This window comes from Diadema antillarum, unplaced genomic scaffold, assembly GCF_040938485.1.
Source record: "Diadema antillarum isolate AM-2024a unplaced genomic scaffold, OU_Dant_1.0 seq00000371_RagTag, whole genome shotgun sequence".
Taxonomy (NCBI): Eukaryota; Metazoa; Echinodermata; class Echinoidea; order Diadematoida; family Diadematidae; genus Diadema; species Diadema antillarum.
Window position 1 is genome coordinate 486,348 of NW_027271371.1, and position 20,007 is coordinate 506,354.

Consider the following 20,007-nt stretch of genomic DNA (forward strand, 5'->3'; position numbering starts at 1 on the left):
AATTTGTAATAGTTTCGGCAAGTTTCCCTTACCCTGTAAGTACCGTCATTCACTGTAAATCACTCTGCCACAACGATATTCCATATAAGGTGGTAACTGTGCATGCTTGCAATCCATACATGACTCGTGTGCATATGCGCTGTGTGTGCGCGGCCATTGCTAGCCCGGCTGAACGCAACACATGGACTACGTATTTGAGTAGTTTCCGTTCGATGAGGAATCATCGTGTCTTTTAAAAGCAAAAAACAATCGACTGGTGACTCCGGCCCCAATTTACACGCGCGCACAAATTCCTCTGCCCTGTGGTTTTGTCTGTCACACAGGTGTCAAGTTTCCCGCTGGCTACTATTCACATTGGGTTTTTTTTCATGTCCTTGTTAAACGAGGGAGGGCCACCACCCTACTTCATCTGTGAACATTTTGCTTCGATAATCACCTCACAAGAGATAAGTGTAGTCATATTTGCTGCTAGTTGTTTGCTGTTTTTTTTTGTTTTTTTTTTATCACTCTTGTGATCGTGGCCATGGTGGGGAAAGAGTGGGTGGTGTTTGTTATTCCGAAGGTTCGCTATTCCGAAGGTTCGTTATTCCGAAGGGTCGTTAATCCGAACGCGCATATTCCCTATACCTAGAGGTTGTTAATCCGAAAATGAAAAAGGGTTCGTTAATCCGAAAATTTGTGGCGTTATTCCGAAGGTTCGTTATTCCGAAGATTGGTTAATCCGAAAATGAAATTCGGAACAATGAACCTTCGAATAACGAATCTTAGGAATACAGAGCCTTCGGAATAACGAGCTGTTAACCGAAAGAGTAGGGTGAGCCGAGTACGAGTGAGAGTGGACAGGGAGAGAGAAATCGAAAGATGGGGGATCCTCTGCTCACGATTTGTAAATTGTCAACAATTTTTTTCAGTTATGACGGGTGTTTTGTTGGTGTGTCAATGTGTTGAGTTTTGTGTCATAAAAAAGAAGGAATAACTATCATAGAATACCGACCAAAAAGGAAATGGTTTTCACCAACATAGCCTGCACATTCGACCAAGTATTAAAAAGAAAAATTACCCCCCCCCCCCTTCAAAAAAAAGGATTGTTCTTCGTTATTTGGATGTGCAATATATTTTCTTTCTTCAGCAGTTGCGCGTTACGTTGCCTGTTTGGGCTCTTTTTTTTTTATTGAATCAGAAAAGGAAAAATAAACAAAAAGAGAAGAGATATTCAAAGCAAGACAAGTGCAATTCTTAGTTTGACATCGTTCATTTCTTTATTGGCCAGCGAGAGACAATTCAGACAGTGATACGTGACATTTTCAAAGCGGGTAATTCAGACTATTATAAGTTTTGCCTTGGATCTTTTTTTTTTTTTGTGGAGGGGGGGTCATGTTCGTTGTACCCACCAAAGGTTCGTTAATACGAAAATGAAATATTCCGAAATACGCGAATTCCCTATACACCTTAATAGGCTGTAGATGTTAATTGTAAATAAATGTGAAAGTCATGATCCAAAAAATGCAAGAATGTTTGTGATTCCATGGATGCGTTTATTTCATTGTCGGTTTAGCAAACCTTCGGAGTATCGAACCTTGCTTTATTCTTGGATAAACGAACTTTTGAAATAACAAAGTTTATATTCAAAGCAAAAAAAATAAGTTTAATTTTGATCGATGGTTTGACATCGTTTATTTCTTAGTTGGGAAGCGAGAGATAATCATAGTACAGAAAAGAAACACAGACGGAACGTGAAATATCTAAGGCAAATAAATAAGATTAAAAACTTAGTATGTTTGTTTGTTGTTGTTTGTTTGATTGTTGTTGTTTTTTTTTGGGGGGAGGTCATTTTCGTAGTACTCACGTAAGGTTCGCTGATGCGAAAATGATATTCCGAAAACATGCAAATTTCCTTGAGATGTTCATATCATACATAGTGTGAAAAATAATCCGAAAGAGCACTAATGTTGTGATTGCGTTTATCCGTTCGTCTGGAAACGGATTACAAACTTATCATTATGATGATTATTATAATTATTAATATTATTGTCAGGAACCTGTTACTATTTGATTAACGAGCATCTGTTTGTTTTTTTCCGTTGTCAGATTAGCAAACCTTCACGGAGTGCCAACCCTTGTTTTGTTTTCGAAAAAGCGAACTTTTAGAACAACAAAATTTCAGAGCAACAAAACTATAATCATTTTATTTGGGCATTGGGGATAGTTCAGAAAAGAAATATAGATGGGAGGAAAATCTTAAGGGAAGAAATACGTTGGATTCTTAGTTTGACAATGTTTATTCATTTTCGCAGTGTTCATTATTCAGAAAAAAAAAAAAATACATGCACAGGTTCGCTATTCCGATGCGTCGTTATTCCATATACGAAACACGCATATTCCATTATGCCTACATGTTTTTTTTTTCTTTTATTCGAAAATGTAATTATGGTTTATCAATCTGATTTGTGGCATTATTCTGAAAGTTCACCAATCTGAAATGAATTACGTGGCATACAACTAATTGGACCTACTTATCTAACTTTCGGACTCAGAAAACGAACATTCAGATTACCAAATCTTCTTTTGTTTTTGAGTGAAAAAAACCCTTCGAAAGAACGATTTTTTTTTTCTTTTTTTTCCCCCCAATTAACGAACCTTTGGAATTCGCGAATCTTTTTTTTCCTTTTTTGAATAAAAACGAACGTTCAGAGTATGGAACTTTAAAAACGAACAGTACATAACATATTTTTCTCAGTTTGTGTCCATATAGAAGGGATTGATTTTTTGAAAGGCAAGAAATAAGTTAAATTCATGTTTTTACTTCGTTTCCTCTTTTTTATCGGGAGTGAGTGATATGGCAGGGTCGGCGTAACCGGGGGCCTCGGCCCCCACTTTTTTTTCTTTTTTTTGCACCCGTACGCTTACCTGTGGGCTTTTGAAAAACGTGGCGCCGGATATGTGATAGGCTACTTCAGAAGGAGGTATTATTTTGTTAAAGAAAGAGATTTATTTCTTAGTTTCGTTTATTTCTTGTGTGCACGGTATTTATCATTCCCTAAATAATTAAGAAAAAAGTTCGTATTCTGATGATTTGTTATTTCGAACTTGAAAAGAGCAAAAATCCCTGTGCCGATATTTTTCCTCCAAAAAATGTCATTTGCAGCATTCATAATCTAAAAAAAAAAAAAAAGAAGTTTCGTTAATCTGAAAAAGATTGTAATTCATTTTCAGATTAACTGTATTATTTCTTTATTGGTTTAACGAACCTTCAGAATAAAGAACTTTCAGAGAAACAAACAGTAGCAAACTTTTTTTTTTTCTCTTTCTTCAATCAAGCAATGGGCGGACAATTCAGAATCCAGAGGTATTTAGAACAGGAAAATAAGTTATAGTTTACTTATTTCTTTTATTGGTTAGTACAGATAATGGTGTGAAGAAATGATTAAAAAAAAAAGAAATAGCCTTAATTGACGCCAAATAAATGAAATAAATAAAGAATCATAACGTTTGTAAGCCTGGCTGGGTCTTCGCCCTGGGGCTTCGACTTGAGCCAACTTCTTTCTCAGTTCATCCCCCCAGGCCCCAGACTGTTTACGACCTCTGAGAATACGCGCGGTTTTCTTTCGTTGAGTGCAGTAGAATCTTAGTACCTACGTTGTAACCTCCCTCCCCTTTCCCGAAGTCTGGCACCGCATTTTCTTTTTTTTTCTTCGTAAAAAGCCCGGTCACACAGCACCTTACGGCTTAAATCACGGCCAAAAACCCGTCAAAAAGTGGTCTCCCGTGAAGCAGACGATGTTGTTTGCGTTGATATCGAGTTTAAGACGAGCTACGGTCGATTTATAGACGTGGCAGGAAGCGGGGAAAAAAAACGGAACGGCGTCGGACGCGGCAAAAAAGTTTTGAACTGCTCAAAATTTTAGCCCGCGGACAACCACGGGCAGCACACGTGGTAAAGACGTGCAACACACGTGAAACACACGTGATAATCCGTGTTCCGGCAGTGATTAAAACTTGGGGGGAACGCGGTAAGACGCGAAAGTTTAGCGGTCTGTCAGGGGCAGAGCACGGTGTTACGCGTTGGTATCACGGGAAATAGCATGTGTTTAGCGGCTTATCACAGACAAATGGAATTTTCTACGTACATACACGTGGTTAGCCGTGCTTAGGCAGTGCTTCAGCAGTGGAACAGCCGCCGACGGCCATACCCCCGCACAAAAGCACGGCCAAAACCACAACTGACCAAAAATTACCACTTACGACCACGTCCGCCAGATTTTCATAACTTTTTGTATGTGATTTAGACATGGAGTGCTGTGTGACCGGGGCTTAAAATTGGCGTTTAAAAAATACTGTACTCTTGACTGCACGTTTGTTTTGGGTTTTTTTTTTTTTCATTTCTATGATCTGAATTACGTCGAGTCTAAACGTTAGTAGTAGTGCTGTGTTTCTACCTACCGTCGTACACGTGGAGCACACCCGCTCACAGCGAGTCACGCACCACGCTACTGCAGCGCAGGTACGCACGCCACGCCACGGCATTCCCGCGAGCAGAAAGTGGCATGCGGCAGGCAGTTTCTTCTGCTGCCGCTTCTTTTACTGTCACAAATTCGCCTTTGTCACCACAGAACATTATCTAGATGCAAATTGTATTGGAATATAAACGAACTTTCTTCGATAGCAAATGAGTGTCGGTGTTGCATCGCAATATGCATTAGGCACTAGGGCTTCTTCAAGTAAGTGTTCGACAGTAAGGTTGAAATCATTACATCGCTAAACAGTCGTTCAGGTTTGAGCTTGCGTATGCATTATTTCATGGTTTTGTTGGAGGGAATATGTGAGGAAAAAATGTGGCTTTTAAATCATTTGCTTGCCAGATTCGGGCAAGCATTTTTTTTCCTCTTATTCCAGAACGCTTCCCGACTTTGATTTTCACTTGCCGCGGGAAAGCCCTCACTGTACTTCCTCACTGTACTTGCGATACGTGTATCCGGTACTGGTTGCGTGCAAAAGTGCGTGCAGTTTCCATAGCCAAGTGACGTACCATGCCGCACCCTTCGGTCCAGAATAATTTGTGTTATTTTCCATAGCCCAGTGACGTACCATGACGCACACCTTGGTCAAAATTTGACTGACAATGATGGGATTTTGACAAACACCTGGGTCAAAAATTTGACGGACACACCTGGGAAAATGACGCACACCCGGGTCACAAATTTGACGGACCAAACGCGGAAATGACGCACCCATGTCCGGGGGTAGTGGGGTGAGTCATTACATTGACAAGTGCATAACTTAACATATTTTGGTGGAAAAAATATGCCTAATTGCAAATGAAACATGTTGGGTAACAATCAAAACCTGTCTGTACAGAATTCTAGTAATAAAGATATTACTTTCTTTGAGGCCTTTATAGCAACTCTGGAATAAAAAGGGCAATGTCTCACTTACAGTTTTCACTTACACGAAAAGAGGTATGTGGGACAGTTATAAGAGATTCTGGAATATTGGGGATAATTTTTTTTAACTTAAAAACACTTTCTCCATGATAATATGTTTACACATTTTCAAGGTATAGGTTAAATTGATGTCATGAAACAAGTGTCAATATATATCGCCTCATTTATGTCACTTTAAAAAGGAGAACTTCTTGGAAATCCAATCCACCATTACAGGGACATTGCTGGAAGATCAGCCACTGCAGGGCTCACACGGGTAAATAATTCCCCATATCACATAGAGACGTGTGTTAAAATTCAAATTTCAAAAAATTCTGTAAAATAGCTGGGAGAAATGAGGTGTTTCATCTTCACTAACCTGAATAAGTGAGATATTACCTTTCATCCATCAGATTGCCAGGGTGGGTTGTTCTGCTCTAATTCTGTCCAGGGGGCCGCAAAGCCAGACTACGAGTTCTTGTCACTCAAAAAATCACCTATTTTCCGTACACGTACCCAATGAAATATAGTCCCCTCAAATTCCATCAGAAAAGCTTTCATCTTCCAACCAAAATGCAGTTTGTAGAGGAATTCATACTCAATATCTACAGCTATTCATTTTTTTGCCAAACTACATCACTGATTTTTAATTAATTTTTTTCTTCATTTATTTTGGTATCTTTGGTACGAATTTGTGAAGGGGTCTGGGACAGTCCATTTTATTTACAGGTGTGAGCCCTGCAGGGCTTCAGAGGGCACAATATCAGATTAATTTATGTGCACATGGTTTTCAGCTTACCTCCCATCCTCCTGATACAGCAAGGTCTCTTCTCCAGTCTCTCTTTTTTTTTTTTTTTTGTGCATGCCATGAAATGTGATCCACCATTACAAAATCGGCCAGGACATCGCTCAAAAACACCGGTGCACTCCATTAATTTACATAACATAGACCGACGTTTTCAAAGCTAATCTTTTGGTGAAAAGTTGCCTACCACCTGCCCTTTATTTCTGACACATAACCATGGAAAGGATAATTTATGAATGCAAGTAATCTACCACAATACCACCATTACCAAAAAAGTTCAACTAGGACATCGCATGTAATGGTGGTATGCCTGTGGTTGAGGAATGATTTATGACTTGAAGTCACTTTTCATTTGCTATCCTAATACTGTTTTGCTGATAAACAAATGTTGCTTTATCAATTGTGACCATCTGATTCTAACTTTGTTTATCTGTCAATCAAATATCTTCAACTGAAAACAACCTTTTTAGATGTCACACTTGGTACCCCAAAAAAGAGCATGGACATCATCACTAAAAAGCCCTTTTTACACTTGTGTTTCTTAACCCCGTACTTTCTCTGACCCAGGACTATCGTTAGTCCCGTAGCAATTTTTTCAGCTTTTTACACTCGCCAATAAATCCCATACTAAGCTCTTGTCTAGGGCTAAGGAGAAAATTGACCTTTTTACACTTGTATTTCTTAGTCCCGTACTTTCCAAACCACATGAATATTCATGATTACGCTGTGCACTGCACAAGTACACACACGCACTGGCAGCACTTGATAACCTCGTTTCTGATTGGTCAGTGGGGGTCGGACTTCGTCTCCGTCGCTTAGCCCCGGATTATTTTTTTCGTTCCGTTTACACTCGCTTGCTTGGCACTGCAATTGCGGTGCTAACCCTGCTATTTTGCAGGGCCAGATAGTACGGGATTATCGGTGGGGCTAGCCCACTTTGGCAAAAACAAGTGTAAACAGAAAGTGGGCTAAGGAAAGTCCGGTACCAACGGTGGGGCTAAGGCCATCCCCCCCCCCCCCCTTAGCCCCACCGTTGGTACGGGACTAAGCAAAAATTTGCAAGTGTAAAAAGCCCTAAAGACACACCGGCACCAACTCTTGTTATTCAACATTTTTATTACTGCGTCAAGTAATCACCAACACAACTACGTTCCCACAAAACCACATTGCAACATCAAATACCAAATGAAATTTTCAGGATAAAGCGAGCAATTCCTTAGGAACACAAAAAAGCGCTGTTGCCCCAACCCTGTGGAATGACCCACATACAGTACCAACTGGAAGCTCCAGCTAAAATGCACAACATGCGTGAATTGTACCAGGGAGGTGGAAACACATTGCACAATAATTGAAAGGGTGGCTGGCCAGGGGCGCGCATTTTCACACGAACCAGAGCAAACTGAGAAGGCATTAAGATGATATCATTGTAAACATCTTTTTATGTGCTTTGTGTTTCAGCTTCCCCTATAAATGTAATTAGAGTGATATGAATTGTTAAAACACTAATATGTGCATTTTGAATCTGCATTTTGAAACGCTGTTTATATCGAGGTGAGTCTGGACGCAATCATGTTTTACACTAATCATGCTTCAAAACGCTTATTCTGGCCTCAAAAAGTTAAGCATAAACGCAACCATAAGAAACAATCACTTTCTGATATAACTCTCCATTCCAACAAACATGTCTGGTATTGGTGCACTGCATCAACATGGCTAGTGTTACATTTCAGCATAAAAGCTTAGCAGCTGAGAAATTATATATCAAATCACTCTGTTTCAGTTAACTTTTCTTTGGTCATTCTTTAATTGAAGTGTTCACTTTTCAGATTGGCCTTACATGCTTCATTGCCACTAAAAATATGTTTGACACTGTCCTCTGAACTGCTCTCATTTTGCACACTCACAACATCACTGAATACATTATGGATGAAATGTTAATTTTTTTTTTCTCTCTCTCTCTCTGAATTTGACCCACACATTATCTAAAAACTTCAAAATTCCAGCCAAAACTTCTTGGCCAATCCTGGATTCCTGCATGATGATTTGTGCTATTAGAACACAGACATGAAATAGATGGAAGTATAATGGGATAGACCCAAACAATCTACAGTTTTGCAATTAAGGGCTGCATATTGTGAGCTATTGTACAAATATGTGCTGTGAAGGAAACATGGTCCAATGCATTTCATATAGTCTGAGTTGTGATATGCCCATGAATTGACAGCAGGGTGGGTTTTCCAGCATGAGGATTTGTGGTAGGCAGAAGTCAAGTGTGAAGAGGGAAAAATAATCTGAAATACCCTAGTAGCCTTGGACACGACAGCTTTGCATGATGCTGGCTTCCTGCGGATATTTTGGCATGAATCAGAGAGGACGCTGGCACTGAAGCTATAGTCAGATAGACTTTCATCTACCAAACATGACTTAACAGATATCTGCTAACTCAAACTATACCCTGTACAAAAAGATTGAGCAGCCAAGAAGGCCAATGAATTAGTCAGGAATGAAAATGAAGGATAGTTCATTTCACAATATGTGATTTTATCACAATATGTACACTGTATCAAAGAACAGCTGTTTAGCACCACCTTGGAACAATTAGCCCATCAGGTCACAAAAAGACAAACGGTCCAAGATTTGTATTACATCAGGCAGGAACTATCCCTTGAGGCAAGATTTTTCCACTTTACTCTGCACCTCACACCACACCATAGAAACTTCCACCAAGTGTGTTGACACTTCATCCTGCCTCAAAGCAATTTTGACAAAGCGAGAAATCGGGAGGGATATTTTCCCCCGGACTGAATCTTTTAAGTAAAATTTGTGACAGGATGCCCCAAGCCACAGACAGCAGGTACTGTTTCAGGGGTGATTCACCCGTTATCTTGCACTTCAAAACGATATCACAGTAGTGATAATGGCCTAGTAATGCTGTCACTAAAGTCAAATGCGGAGACACCTGGCCACTGAACGTCAACACTGATTTCCCATCTGTCATATATTCTGATGCAGAGAAGAGATGGGTAAAGGGAGTTTATATGGCACTAACCTGGCAGTTCTTTTTACAGCACTCCTTTGCATGTGTTGAGGCTAATATTAAAGTTAGTATAAATGTGTATAGTAGTTAGTACTGTACTGTATACTCCTTCAGGGCTTGAATTAATCAACGGCCATCAAAGGCATGGCCCGTCAATGCCTCTTGAGATGGCTGTGATACCCAAAGAAAAACTAGAAATGTCCACTGCCGCGCAATGCGATCGTATCCCCCAGCACTAGCACACGTTTATGCTTCATCTTCACGTTTGAGCGAGGGACAAAGATCCCATCCCCTTCTTCAAACATGAAGGTGAATATTCACTGAGGGCAGCACTTCCAAAATATTTTAACTTATATCATGGTAGACCTTCATACCAAATTTGAACAAAATCCGTCATGAAATGTAGCCTATAGAGTACATAAAAACCATCCACCAACAACATGACCTTTGACTCTATAAAAGACGGAACACTGGGGGCAGCACATCCCAAATCTTTTGGCCTGTAGCTTGTATCATGGTAGACCTTCAAACCACATTTGAACAAAATGCATTGAGAATTGTGGCCTAGAGAGGGCACACAAACCATCCACAAACAATATGACCTTTGACCCTATAAAAGACGAAAAACTGGGGGCAGCACTTCAAAAATGAATAGTAGGTTTGTAGCTTACATCATGGTAGAACTTCGATACCAGCAAACCAAATTTGAACAAAATGCATTGAGATTTGCAGCCTAGAGAGGGCAAACAAACCATCCACCAACAATATGACCTTTGACCCTATAAAAGATGGAACACTGGGGGCGGTACATCCAAAATGTTTCGACTTGTAGCTCATATTCCAACCCGGCTCCTTAGGGAAGCTCAACAGGGAAAGCCTGACACTTTCTTTTCTTGTGTTTTGCTTGTTTTATTTGTTTCTCTGTTATCACTTGTATTGTTTTGCAAATGCCAAATAAATAATAATAATAAATATAATAAATATCATGGTAGACCTTCATACCAAATTTGACCAATATCTGTTAAGAAATGTAGGCTATAGAGCGCACACAAACCATCCACCAACAATATGACCTTAGAAATGACCCTATAAAAGACAGAACACTGGGGGCAGCAGATCCAAACTCTATAGGCTTGTACATTATATCATGGTAGACCTTCATACCAAATTCGCACAAAATCTGTCACGAAATGTAGCCTATAGTGCGCACACAAACCATTCACCACCAACATGACCTCTGACCCTATAAAAGACGGAACACTGGGGGCAGCCCTTCCAAAATCTATAGGAATGTAGATTTCATCATGACAAACATCCATACCAAATTTGAAAAAAATCCACTGACATATGTGACCTCTAGAGTGCACACAAACTATGCACAAAAACATGGCATTTTACCCTATAAAAGACGGAACACTGGGGGCAGCATCACCCAAAGGTATAGGTGTGGAGATATTACCAATATGAACCTCCATACAAAATTTTAAAGAAATCTGTTAAGGTTTGTAGCCGCTAGAGTGCACACAAGAATGTGATGCGGCAGCATAACGCTGCTGAATCCAGTATCCTTCGGCATACACGCTGGGGGATACAATTAAAAAACTAGAAAAGCACTCTGAGAGCGCAGACCTCCGCCAAGCAGTTAATTTCCACCGATGATCTTGCTCTTCCATAGAGATCAATGATTTCCACCCACTGAAAAATCGCCCGATTTCCCAATATAAAAGCCTTTGTTACGTCATAAACCCTCAGATGCGCGGCGCGCCTCGCCCCAGCAGAAACTAGAGCACGGTCGCACTTTAGTGTGCGCATGCAAACCTCAAATACGCGCAGCCTGAACTCCCAAGTTCATTGACCCTACCTGCCAAAATATCAAAAACCCTCCATAAATTCCCCAAAAATTCTTGGATCACTACCAAAATTTAATCATCTGTTACTTGTATCATTCTAAACCTTTCCTGCAAGTTTCATCCAAATCCGTTTTAAAAAACTACTATTTGAGTTATTTTGCACATGGACAAACTAACTGACAAACGAACACACAAACCAATGGTAACGAAAACATAACCTCCTCCCTTTTTTTTCCCTGAATGTCAATAAAGATACAAAGAATTGATGTTTCACGTCCCTGTCAGCACTATTACCTCCGCCAAGGGAATAATGCTGACAGGGACGTGAAACATCAATTCTTTGTATCTTTATTGACATTCAGGGAAAAAAATTAATTGTAAAGAGTAAAATATTTGATGTGGTGCCAAAATTTTATGCAAGAAGGGACGAGAAACTAAATCATTTTTTGCTTGGCCCTGTGTGTGAATGTATGCATTTATACAAGGGGGAAAATTGAAGTTTACCAGCTTTATGCCATCAAAATTGGCATATTATTATAAGAGAGTACACCGTATTATAATGTGCATGATTTGCAAACTCAAACATACAAGTATGTGTAACCGCACCAGCAGCCTGAACACTTCGTGTCCAGACCGCGGGTCAGCCCTATCCTACACTGTACCAGTGGTACCTGATGTATACAGATATGGATGAGTATCACGGGGACCAGAGACCAAAATACAAACAAAAATATCCTTTGGAAGATTTTGTCTGGGCCTTTAGATAGGGTCTAATTCCAGTCCTTGCTGCACACCTAATTCAGCTGCCAAGTCATCTTACTGATGCACATAACATGTATAATGCATGATCGCGCATTCACTGTGTATAAAGAAAGTTGTATCAGATGATGTACGAGGACTTCTTTCTTGTACGATGAAATCTTTCATTGCACTCTTCCTAGCAGATTATATTTTTAATCAATTCCTCCATTGACAAAAATTGTAAGTAGAGATCTATCTTATCTACAGTAACAGATCAGCTGCGAATTTTAGAATGCAGTCTTGTAATTTGGTCTCTGGTCTCCATGATAATACTATTGAAAGCCATAAAGAGATACATCACGTGGGATGGGGTGGCCCAAAAGCTGCTTGTTCAGGCTGCCAGTGTATGCAAACGCGCAAGTTACACTAACATTAGTTGGACTACAATTGTAGATCAGGTGCAGGGACAACTCCAGACCCCCCGAGCTGTACAATGAACAAATCTTTTGTTCTCTTTACGACTTCAGAGTGCATGATCACATTTTTAAAATCTCTCACTACTAACATGTTAGAAGTTTCTAATCAAAGGACAAGTCCACCTTCCACAGTGGCAAATCCAGGAATTCCGTAAAGGGGAGGCGCCTTTACAAAATTAAAGGGGGCGCACGTACCCCCCCCCCCCCATTTTTACTTATTTCTTTTGTTTCAACAAAAAATACAAGGGCCCTCCCCCCCCCCCCCTCTTAATCCACCTCTGTACATACATGTGACATGTGGATGTAATGAATGCAGCAATATCAGTAGAATACATCAGTGAAAGTTGGGGGGGGAAATCGCACAATCCGTTCAAAAGTTATGAATTTTTAAAGTATCTGTGCAGTCACTGCTGGAAGAGAAGACTGGGTCTACTAGTACTATCCAGTTACAGTGTATGATGTCACATGCTAGAACGATAAAAGGAAAATATAAAGAGAATTTCACAAAATCTTTTTTTGGGGGGGTTGAAAAAAGTGCACATTTCCTTGGCTTGTCACTGACACATGTATTTAATAGAGGTATTATCATTATTCCCAAGCTGCCTTCTGAAAGAGGCAAGTCAAGCGTTCTTCTACTATACGAGAAAAGTGAAAATATGTTGGATTTTCTTTACATTTTCTTTATCTAGAGATCTATTGTTCCACATATGTGACATCACAAGCTGACTAACACAAACAGTACGGTTGTCTTCTCATCCAGCACTATGGTAACGTTAGGCCCTATGATGACTATGAATGAATGTAGATGCTATGTTTGTGTTCATGTGTGCTCTTGCGAACCAACTGCAACCAACCTTGGGCCTTGCTATAGTCTAGACAATAAATCAGGTATATTACCGTTTAATAGAGTAGGGCCAAGATCCTACATTTACTTTAAGGTCCACCATAGAGAGTCTAACAGATTGCCGTCTCAGTCAACCGAAAGATCGGTCTGTATCTGGTCGTTGGGATATGTTCTGCGGAGACTGCGTCTGGCTTCACGGATCCCCTCAGGAGAGCGATAACGTCAAAAAAATAAAAGACTCCTCCCGACAGACGGATCTTTTTCTGTCTACAGAGTAGCCTATGCCACAAAACTCAGGAAGAGCGAGGATTGGGAAAGAGTTCCATATGTCCCCCCCCCCCCTCACTACTTTGCACAAAATAAATAAATTACTATTTCTTTTTACTAATAATAAACTAAATAAAGGTTATGCTAGGGTTATGTCTCAAAAGGATGTCTTCCCATAAATGGCATAACCTTTATTTACTTTATTATTAGTAAAAAAAATGGTAATTAAGTGGGGGGGACATAAGCCTAAAGGAACTCTTTCCAAGGCTTGTTCAGATGTTATGAATTTCGGCGCAAGCGATGGCTACCCGAAAAAGTCGGCAATGTCGATGTCAATGCTTCTCGCTCGCCCTTTACCAAAATGAGTTACACCCTTGTATCACAGTTTATGCCCTAAATAGAACTGTTATAGATCTATCATGCTATCATTTCCTGTGATTCTATGTTCTAGTCTAAAACGTTACATGGTAACCTTAGCCAACAGAACAGTAAGTTCACATTAGCGCAAAGATTGAGAGGTTAGACTGTGAGAGCCTCTATTGCTGGAGGTGTAACATTAGTTATCTAGCGTCTAACGATAGACTGGGGCCAGTGGAGGCTATTGTCAAGATCATCATGGGCCTGGCTATGTTTCCCTTTCCCTTTCCTTAACTAACCTTAGATTCTGTATTACCGGGTAGACCTACCTGAATTTCCCTGAATTAGACCCTCTACCTCACTACCTACTATGATGCCCAGTATTAAAGTAAGTTGAAGACTTGTAGAGGGCCATCAAAAAAAATGGATTCAATCCTGAGCCCGATCGAGGAGATCCAGGTGATGACGATGTAGGCCTATCCACGGGATGGTCAGTTATCGCTAAATGCAATCTGGGTTAAATGTGTTATGTTTCTGCTTCCAGTGATCATTAAGCTTAACATTTGAATAGACTTGAAGCTGTTCACTGATGTTGCCTCGGCAGTTTCTGCACAAAGGCTATTCTAACGTAATTTAATTAGTTCTAGGCCCTACTAGAATCTAGTAGAGTAGTATAGGGCCTACTAACGTTACTCTCTGACTGAAAGATTTCAACCTTTCGACACCGGCCTTCCTTTATACAACTTACCGGTAAACTTATGCATACTGTAGATGCCAAGTTCAAAAAAATTTTATGAGTGAGATTTTCATGACTCAGCATCTCGGGGCTCACGCGTGTTCGTGAGCAAGGGAGCGAAGCGACTGAGCGAGGGGAGGGTGTGGGAGGGGGGTGTCCGCCCTCCCACGGCAGGGAGCTTTTTCAATTTTTAACTCTTAACGGTTAGTCTTAACATAACACAGTCATAGTCTTTATCAGTTCGGGAAACCCACTCACAAGGGGGGCCCCTCCTTATAAGTAACCCGTCCCCCTTATAAGTAACCCCGTCCCCCTTATAAGTAACCCCCGGGGCACCCCTTATAAGGAGTCTCCACGCTTTTTTGCAATGCAACGCGAAAATGAAAGGACTGCGGCAATTCGCTTGATTATGTCCATAAAGCTTCACAAGTTTCCTAGTTACTCACGAAATTTGAGCAAAATCGGTTTGAGGCATCATATCTAAAACCATGGATTTAAATGCGATGTCAAACGACCCATGCGAATGCTGAAATGCGAGCGATTACTGGCGTGAGTGTCGCCAGGGGCGGCGGCGCGGCAATGCAGACGTGGCGACTGAGTACGAAAGTCTCCGTACTCAGTCGCCACGTCTGCACTCAAGCATTGCCGCGCCGCCGCGCCTGGCGACACTCACGCCAGTAATCGCTCGCATTTCAGCATTCGCATGGGTCGTTTGACATCGCATTTAAATCCATGATTTTAGATATGATGCCTCAAACCGATTTTGCTCAAATTTCGTGAGTAACTAGGAAACTTGTGAAGCTTTATGGACATAATCAAGCGAATTGCCGCAGTCCTTTCATTTTCGCGTTGCATTGCAAAAAAGCGTGGAGACTCCTTATAAGGGGTGCCCCGGGGGTTACTTATAAGGGGGACGGGGTTACTTATAAGGGGGACGGGTTACTTATAAGGAGGGGCCCCCCTTGTGAGTGGGTTTCCCGAACTGTTATGTATGGTGCATACTGCGCTTATTACTGCTGGTGCATACTTAAAGACCTAATAAAATGGTTTAGGCATTTTTTTCTCAATGATGTAATAATATCAAATGTTAAATTCTAAGTAATTCTATGGTTGTGCGGGTTTTTTTACTGTTCTGAATTTTGTTCTATATTTGTTAACATAATGGATGCAATTTCCTCGGTTTTGGAAAACTTGCTATACTTTCGCCGCATGCGGCGCACTATCACTTCTAAATTGTGATGACGTCTAAGAACGGAGTCGTTCACGACCAGTCTAGCCGTAGCCAGCGAGCTGGCAAGGCTATGCTAGCGCAGCGCAGCGACAGCCGGCCGGCGGCTGCACTGGCTAGCGCTGGCGGGGGAGCGAGCTAGCGAGCGCATAGCAGGTGCTGCACTGCACTATTGCCATTGGCTAAGCCTTTAGACAAAAGAATATTTAATGAACTGTATCGGATTTAATACTGCCAATAATACAGATTACAACTGTGGTACGCTTGGATATCCATTATTTTCGGCAAACTCGTGAAATAGGCCCTACCACTGCGTGTCTGTACTAATAGTAATACTACGGCGACTCGCTTGTTTCAGCCCCACCGTGTGGCGTTCATCTCGGTAGGTAAGCACGGCGGTGGGGCTGCCTTCCACAGTGAATACTCGTGAATGCGGCGAAAATGACTTCATAATATGGCCCTCGACTAATTTAACGGCCAATTTAACCATAAATACAACCCTACCTAACCCTAAACCCTAGGAGGACCTACCCTTGCTTGCTATAAACGCACGGGTACGGTGCACGCGCACTGCGGTGGGGCCTATTTCACGATAGCCCCACCACCACTGCGTGTCTGTACCTGGTACTAATAATACGGCGACTCGCCTGCTTTATAGGCCTAGACCTACTCGTGAATCCAGCCCCACCGTGGCATTCATCGGTAGATAAGCACGGCGTTTGGGCTTCCTTCCACAGTATGATTTTTAGCATAAAACAAAAACTACTCGACCAAAATTGACGATAATTCTTGGTATCGTTTTTCTTAGAAAATGGCGCATCTAAATTACTGATAACAAATGTTGCAGAAACTGACTACGGGAAACTGGTTAGGCCTTTTTTTTTTTTTTTTTTTTTTTGAGCCACGACCCACCCTGTTGATATCCCCCTAACCGTTAGGCGTTAGAGTGTAGCCTCTCTACTATTACTACTACTACCAAAGATTCTGCTATTAGGCCTACTACTCACTAGTCTACTAGACCTAGTGCCGTAGTGGTAATAGCACTACTTGTACTAGTAGTAGTACTAGTGGACTACTACTACTAGTAGACTACTATAACTACTAGTAGACTGTTACTAGATCTACTACTAGACTACTACTGGTAGTTTAACTTGTAAGCGCCGGCCGACGGGCCAGGCCCCGCTTGCTTGCTGCGGCCGGAGTAGCCGCTCACTTTGTGAGCGAGCTGGGCCTGTTCTTCTAATCTACTTACGTACTAGACAAACAGTTAGAAATCTACAACTTACAATGTCAATCATGTAGAATACAGGTTGTATATCCTTTCTAACGTTAAACTATATGGGGGCATACCAGACATACCACTCTGTATTTCCCAGGCGATCGTTTCCGTGAGGTCTATTCTCGGGCTTGGTGCCATGTTCATACGCTCTTGCACTGGCAGCGGGGGAGATGCAGCTGGTTCATATCGGTAAGGTGCAGCCCCACGATAACGTTCTGGTTCATCGGCTGCCTCTCCCTCCCCATCTTCCCCTTCAACTTCATGTGCCTCCTCTTCTTCTCCGCTATCGTCAGAGCTGCAGTCTTCATCATCATCATCAATGTCGAAGTTTACCCATATAGGGGAAGACATTATGCTCGAGGTACCAGGTATCTGTGCAAGCTAACTTAGTGATAATGTACGTGGTATAATGCGTACATGTCGACAGTCAGTGGGTCGACCGGGAGCGCACATCCCGCGGGGCCCGGGCCTGGCCGGGCTAGCGCTAGCTATCGTGTACGCGCGTGTACCAAGCTAGTAATCTGAGTGCTTGTGCTGAGCGGCGTCTGCTAACTGAGCACAACTCCGTGCTTATACGTCATCAATCGGTTCAGGGGTGTTGGTCACGTGACTATCTTTTTCGCAAAAGCTGCAACGGGGTCCTCCAAAAATGTGATATTTGGGGGAGTTTCTAGAAGCGATAAAAACCGGAACGACACTGACAACATATTTACATTGATAATCATGACATATATTTTACATTTCTTTTGCATATCAAAACATTTTGCAAGCATTTTATTACCGTTGGTAGGTCTTTAAGTGATTATTCTTTAGATTTACTTATTTTGAAAGACAAAAGGGAAATATTGCCGCCTTCAATTGCAACTCTCACTTTCGTCCTTTCAGCTATGCTCCCAACATGCCCAATGCGTGAGAAAAATAGGTGTCATGCGTGAGATCGTGAGACAGACCCTCGCCCTAAATGCTTGAGTCTCACTCACAATGCGTGAGACTTGGTAACTGTTAATGTTAGCTCTGCTTATGACAGAGTCTAACATGGGTAATTACATCGAGGGTTTGTACGACTACTTGCCTTTGCTGCACCAGCAAATTCCTCAAGCTGGCGTGTAGCTTTGTCCCTGTTTGCCATCTTTCCGTGTTCAGTCTATTTGCTACCACCACGGTGCAGAGAGAGGTTGTCCGAGAGCTTTAAAGTCGACGTCTATTTCTAACTTGTTAGCTGTTAGCAACAAGCTTTTGCTTGAAACACAAGTCTTTGCTGGCCTTATTAGCTGGTTCAGTTGAGCTGAGCTGCCCCGAAGACGGACGACGAGGCAATCTCGAACCTTTTTATACGGTGTCTAGCCAAGCCGCCGTCCGTGGTGGTGTTGTTGTCGTACGTCGACGCGCGATATAGCAAGCGCTCGGTGAATTCTATTGAAACCAGTGGTGCTGGTTTTGTTGTTGTTGTTGTGTTGCTTTCTGGTTTTTCAGCACGATATGCAGTGTTTTTGTGCGTGGGTGTGCGTTGCTCGTGCGTGTACGTGTCGTGGCGGCACGGCGTGCTGAATCTAACGTTACTGCTACCATTGGTAAACACCGCCTTTCCTATTCGATAGAGAAATTAGTGGGCTGAACACCATATGCGCGTCTACGATCCATATTTCGATCTGCGCAATATATTTGGCCCGATGGCACTGCACTGATCTCTACGTTTTATTTTGAGTGCCCTATTGCAATGACCCCGGGAGACAAGTCACGAGGTAATGGGAGTTATAAAATAATCACATGGGCTTCAGGCGCTGATTGGTCAGTTGACGGGGGCTCGTCAGAAGGGGAGTGGCCAAAGATTGTCTGGGCTTGTTTCATAAAGATTGAGCGTAGGTTGCAATCAATCGCAAATTGCGTTTCATAAAATAAGCCAGAGACTCCAACTCTCCCGTTTTCGACGGGAGATATCTCCCGCCGAAAACCCATTTTTGCAAAATCTCCCGTTCTCCCGTTTGAGATTTAATTTCTCCCGCCCTGGCTCTTTGTCTCCCGTTGGAAAGGATTTCTTACTTATTTCTATCGTGTGTTGAAAAAATAAGCCTTAGATAGCACAAGAGAGCATTTAGAACCCTTTATAGGAACTTCGCGCTTCGCACACATCAAGTTGGAGTCTCCCGTTTGCTAGGGGTTTCAGGCGGGAGAATCTCCAGATCAGAAGGTGCTTTGGGTTGGAGTCTCTGATAAGCAAGTTTGGGACGAAGAAGAGAAGTAACGCTCAATTTACTAAAAGTTACGCTTGATTTTTCTTGAAATCAAGCCCAGACCCAAGTGTCTTTCAGAAATTAACGAGACTAAATTGCGCTCAATATTGAACTTGATTTTGACTACTTAGGCCTACGCTCCATTCATCGAGTTACGATCAATAAATATTAGTCGAGCGTAACATTACGATCAATAAGTCGAGCGTAAGATCAATCGCAACTCTTTATGAAACAGGCTCGTTATATGCCTATAGTATTGTACAATGTACTACTTTGTATATCTCTTTGAGGCAGGTGTAACCAGTGAGGCGGAAAGAGGATCATGCACGTATAGGCCTAGTACGTAATCGAAGATAATAGAAGTCGCGAAATGTTCAAAGTTTTATTTTCCCAGTCTTTACTGTTATAATTAATTTATGTGCAAACATATTATCCTGCAATTTTCTGGGCATATCATTTCTTTCATCTGAAATTAGTTTACTTCAATTGACAATTTTTGAGTAAGATATAAATTCTCTGTCAAAGCGGCGCCTATAATAGGCCTGCACCGTATAATTTTTAGCTTCTTCGAGATCCCCATTAGACCGGGGGCCCAGAAGATTTATTCAGCTGAAAAGGGTCACACTTTTTGATAATCTCATCATATTAGGATGTGGCCAAAGGTCAATAAAATGAATTGCTGGCAAGTCACATCCTGTACCGTAAGCCTATATAGGGGCCACAAAAAGGGGCCCCC

The 20,007-nt window shown here is 41.7% G+C and overlaps 1 protein-coding gene across 1 annotated transcript in view; it reads right to left on the reverse strand.

Moving 5' to 3' along the window:
• The window catches only part of LOC139731430 (catalase-like), a 96,303-nt gene extending 77,721 nt beyond the window's left edge, over positions 1 to 18,582 (reverse strand). Inside the window, exon 1 of the mRNA XM_071642313.1 lies at positions 18,113 to 18,582. Coding sequence (XP_071498414.1) covers positions 18,113 to 18,169 — 57 coding nt within the window. The 5' untranslated portion in view covers positions 18,170 to 18,582. The remainder of the gene's footprint in view (positions 1 to 18,112) is intronic.
• Positions 18,583 to 20,007: the final 1,425 nt, after the last annotated feature.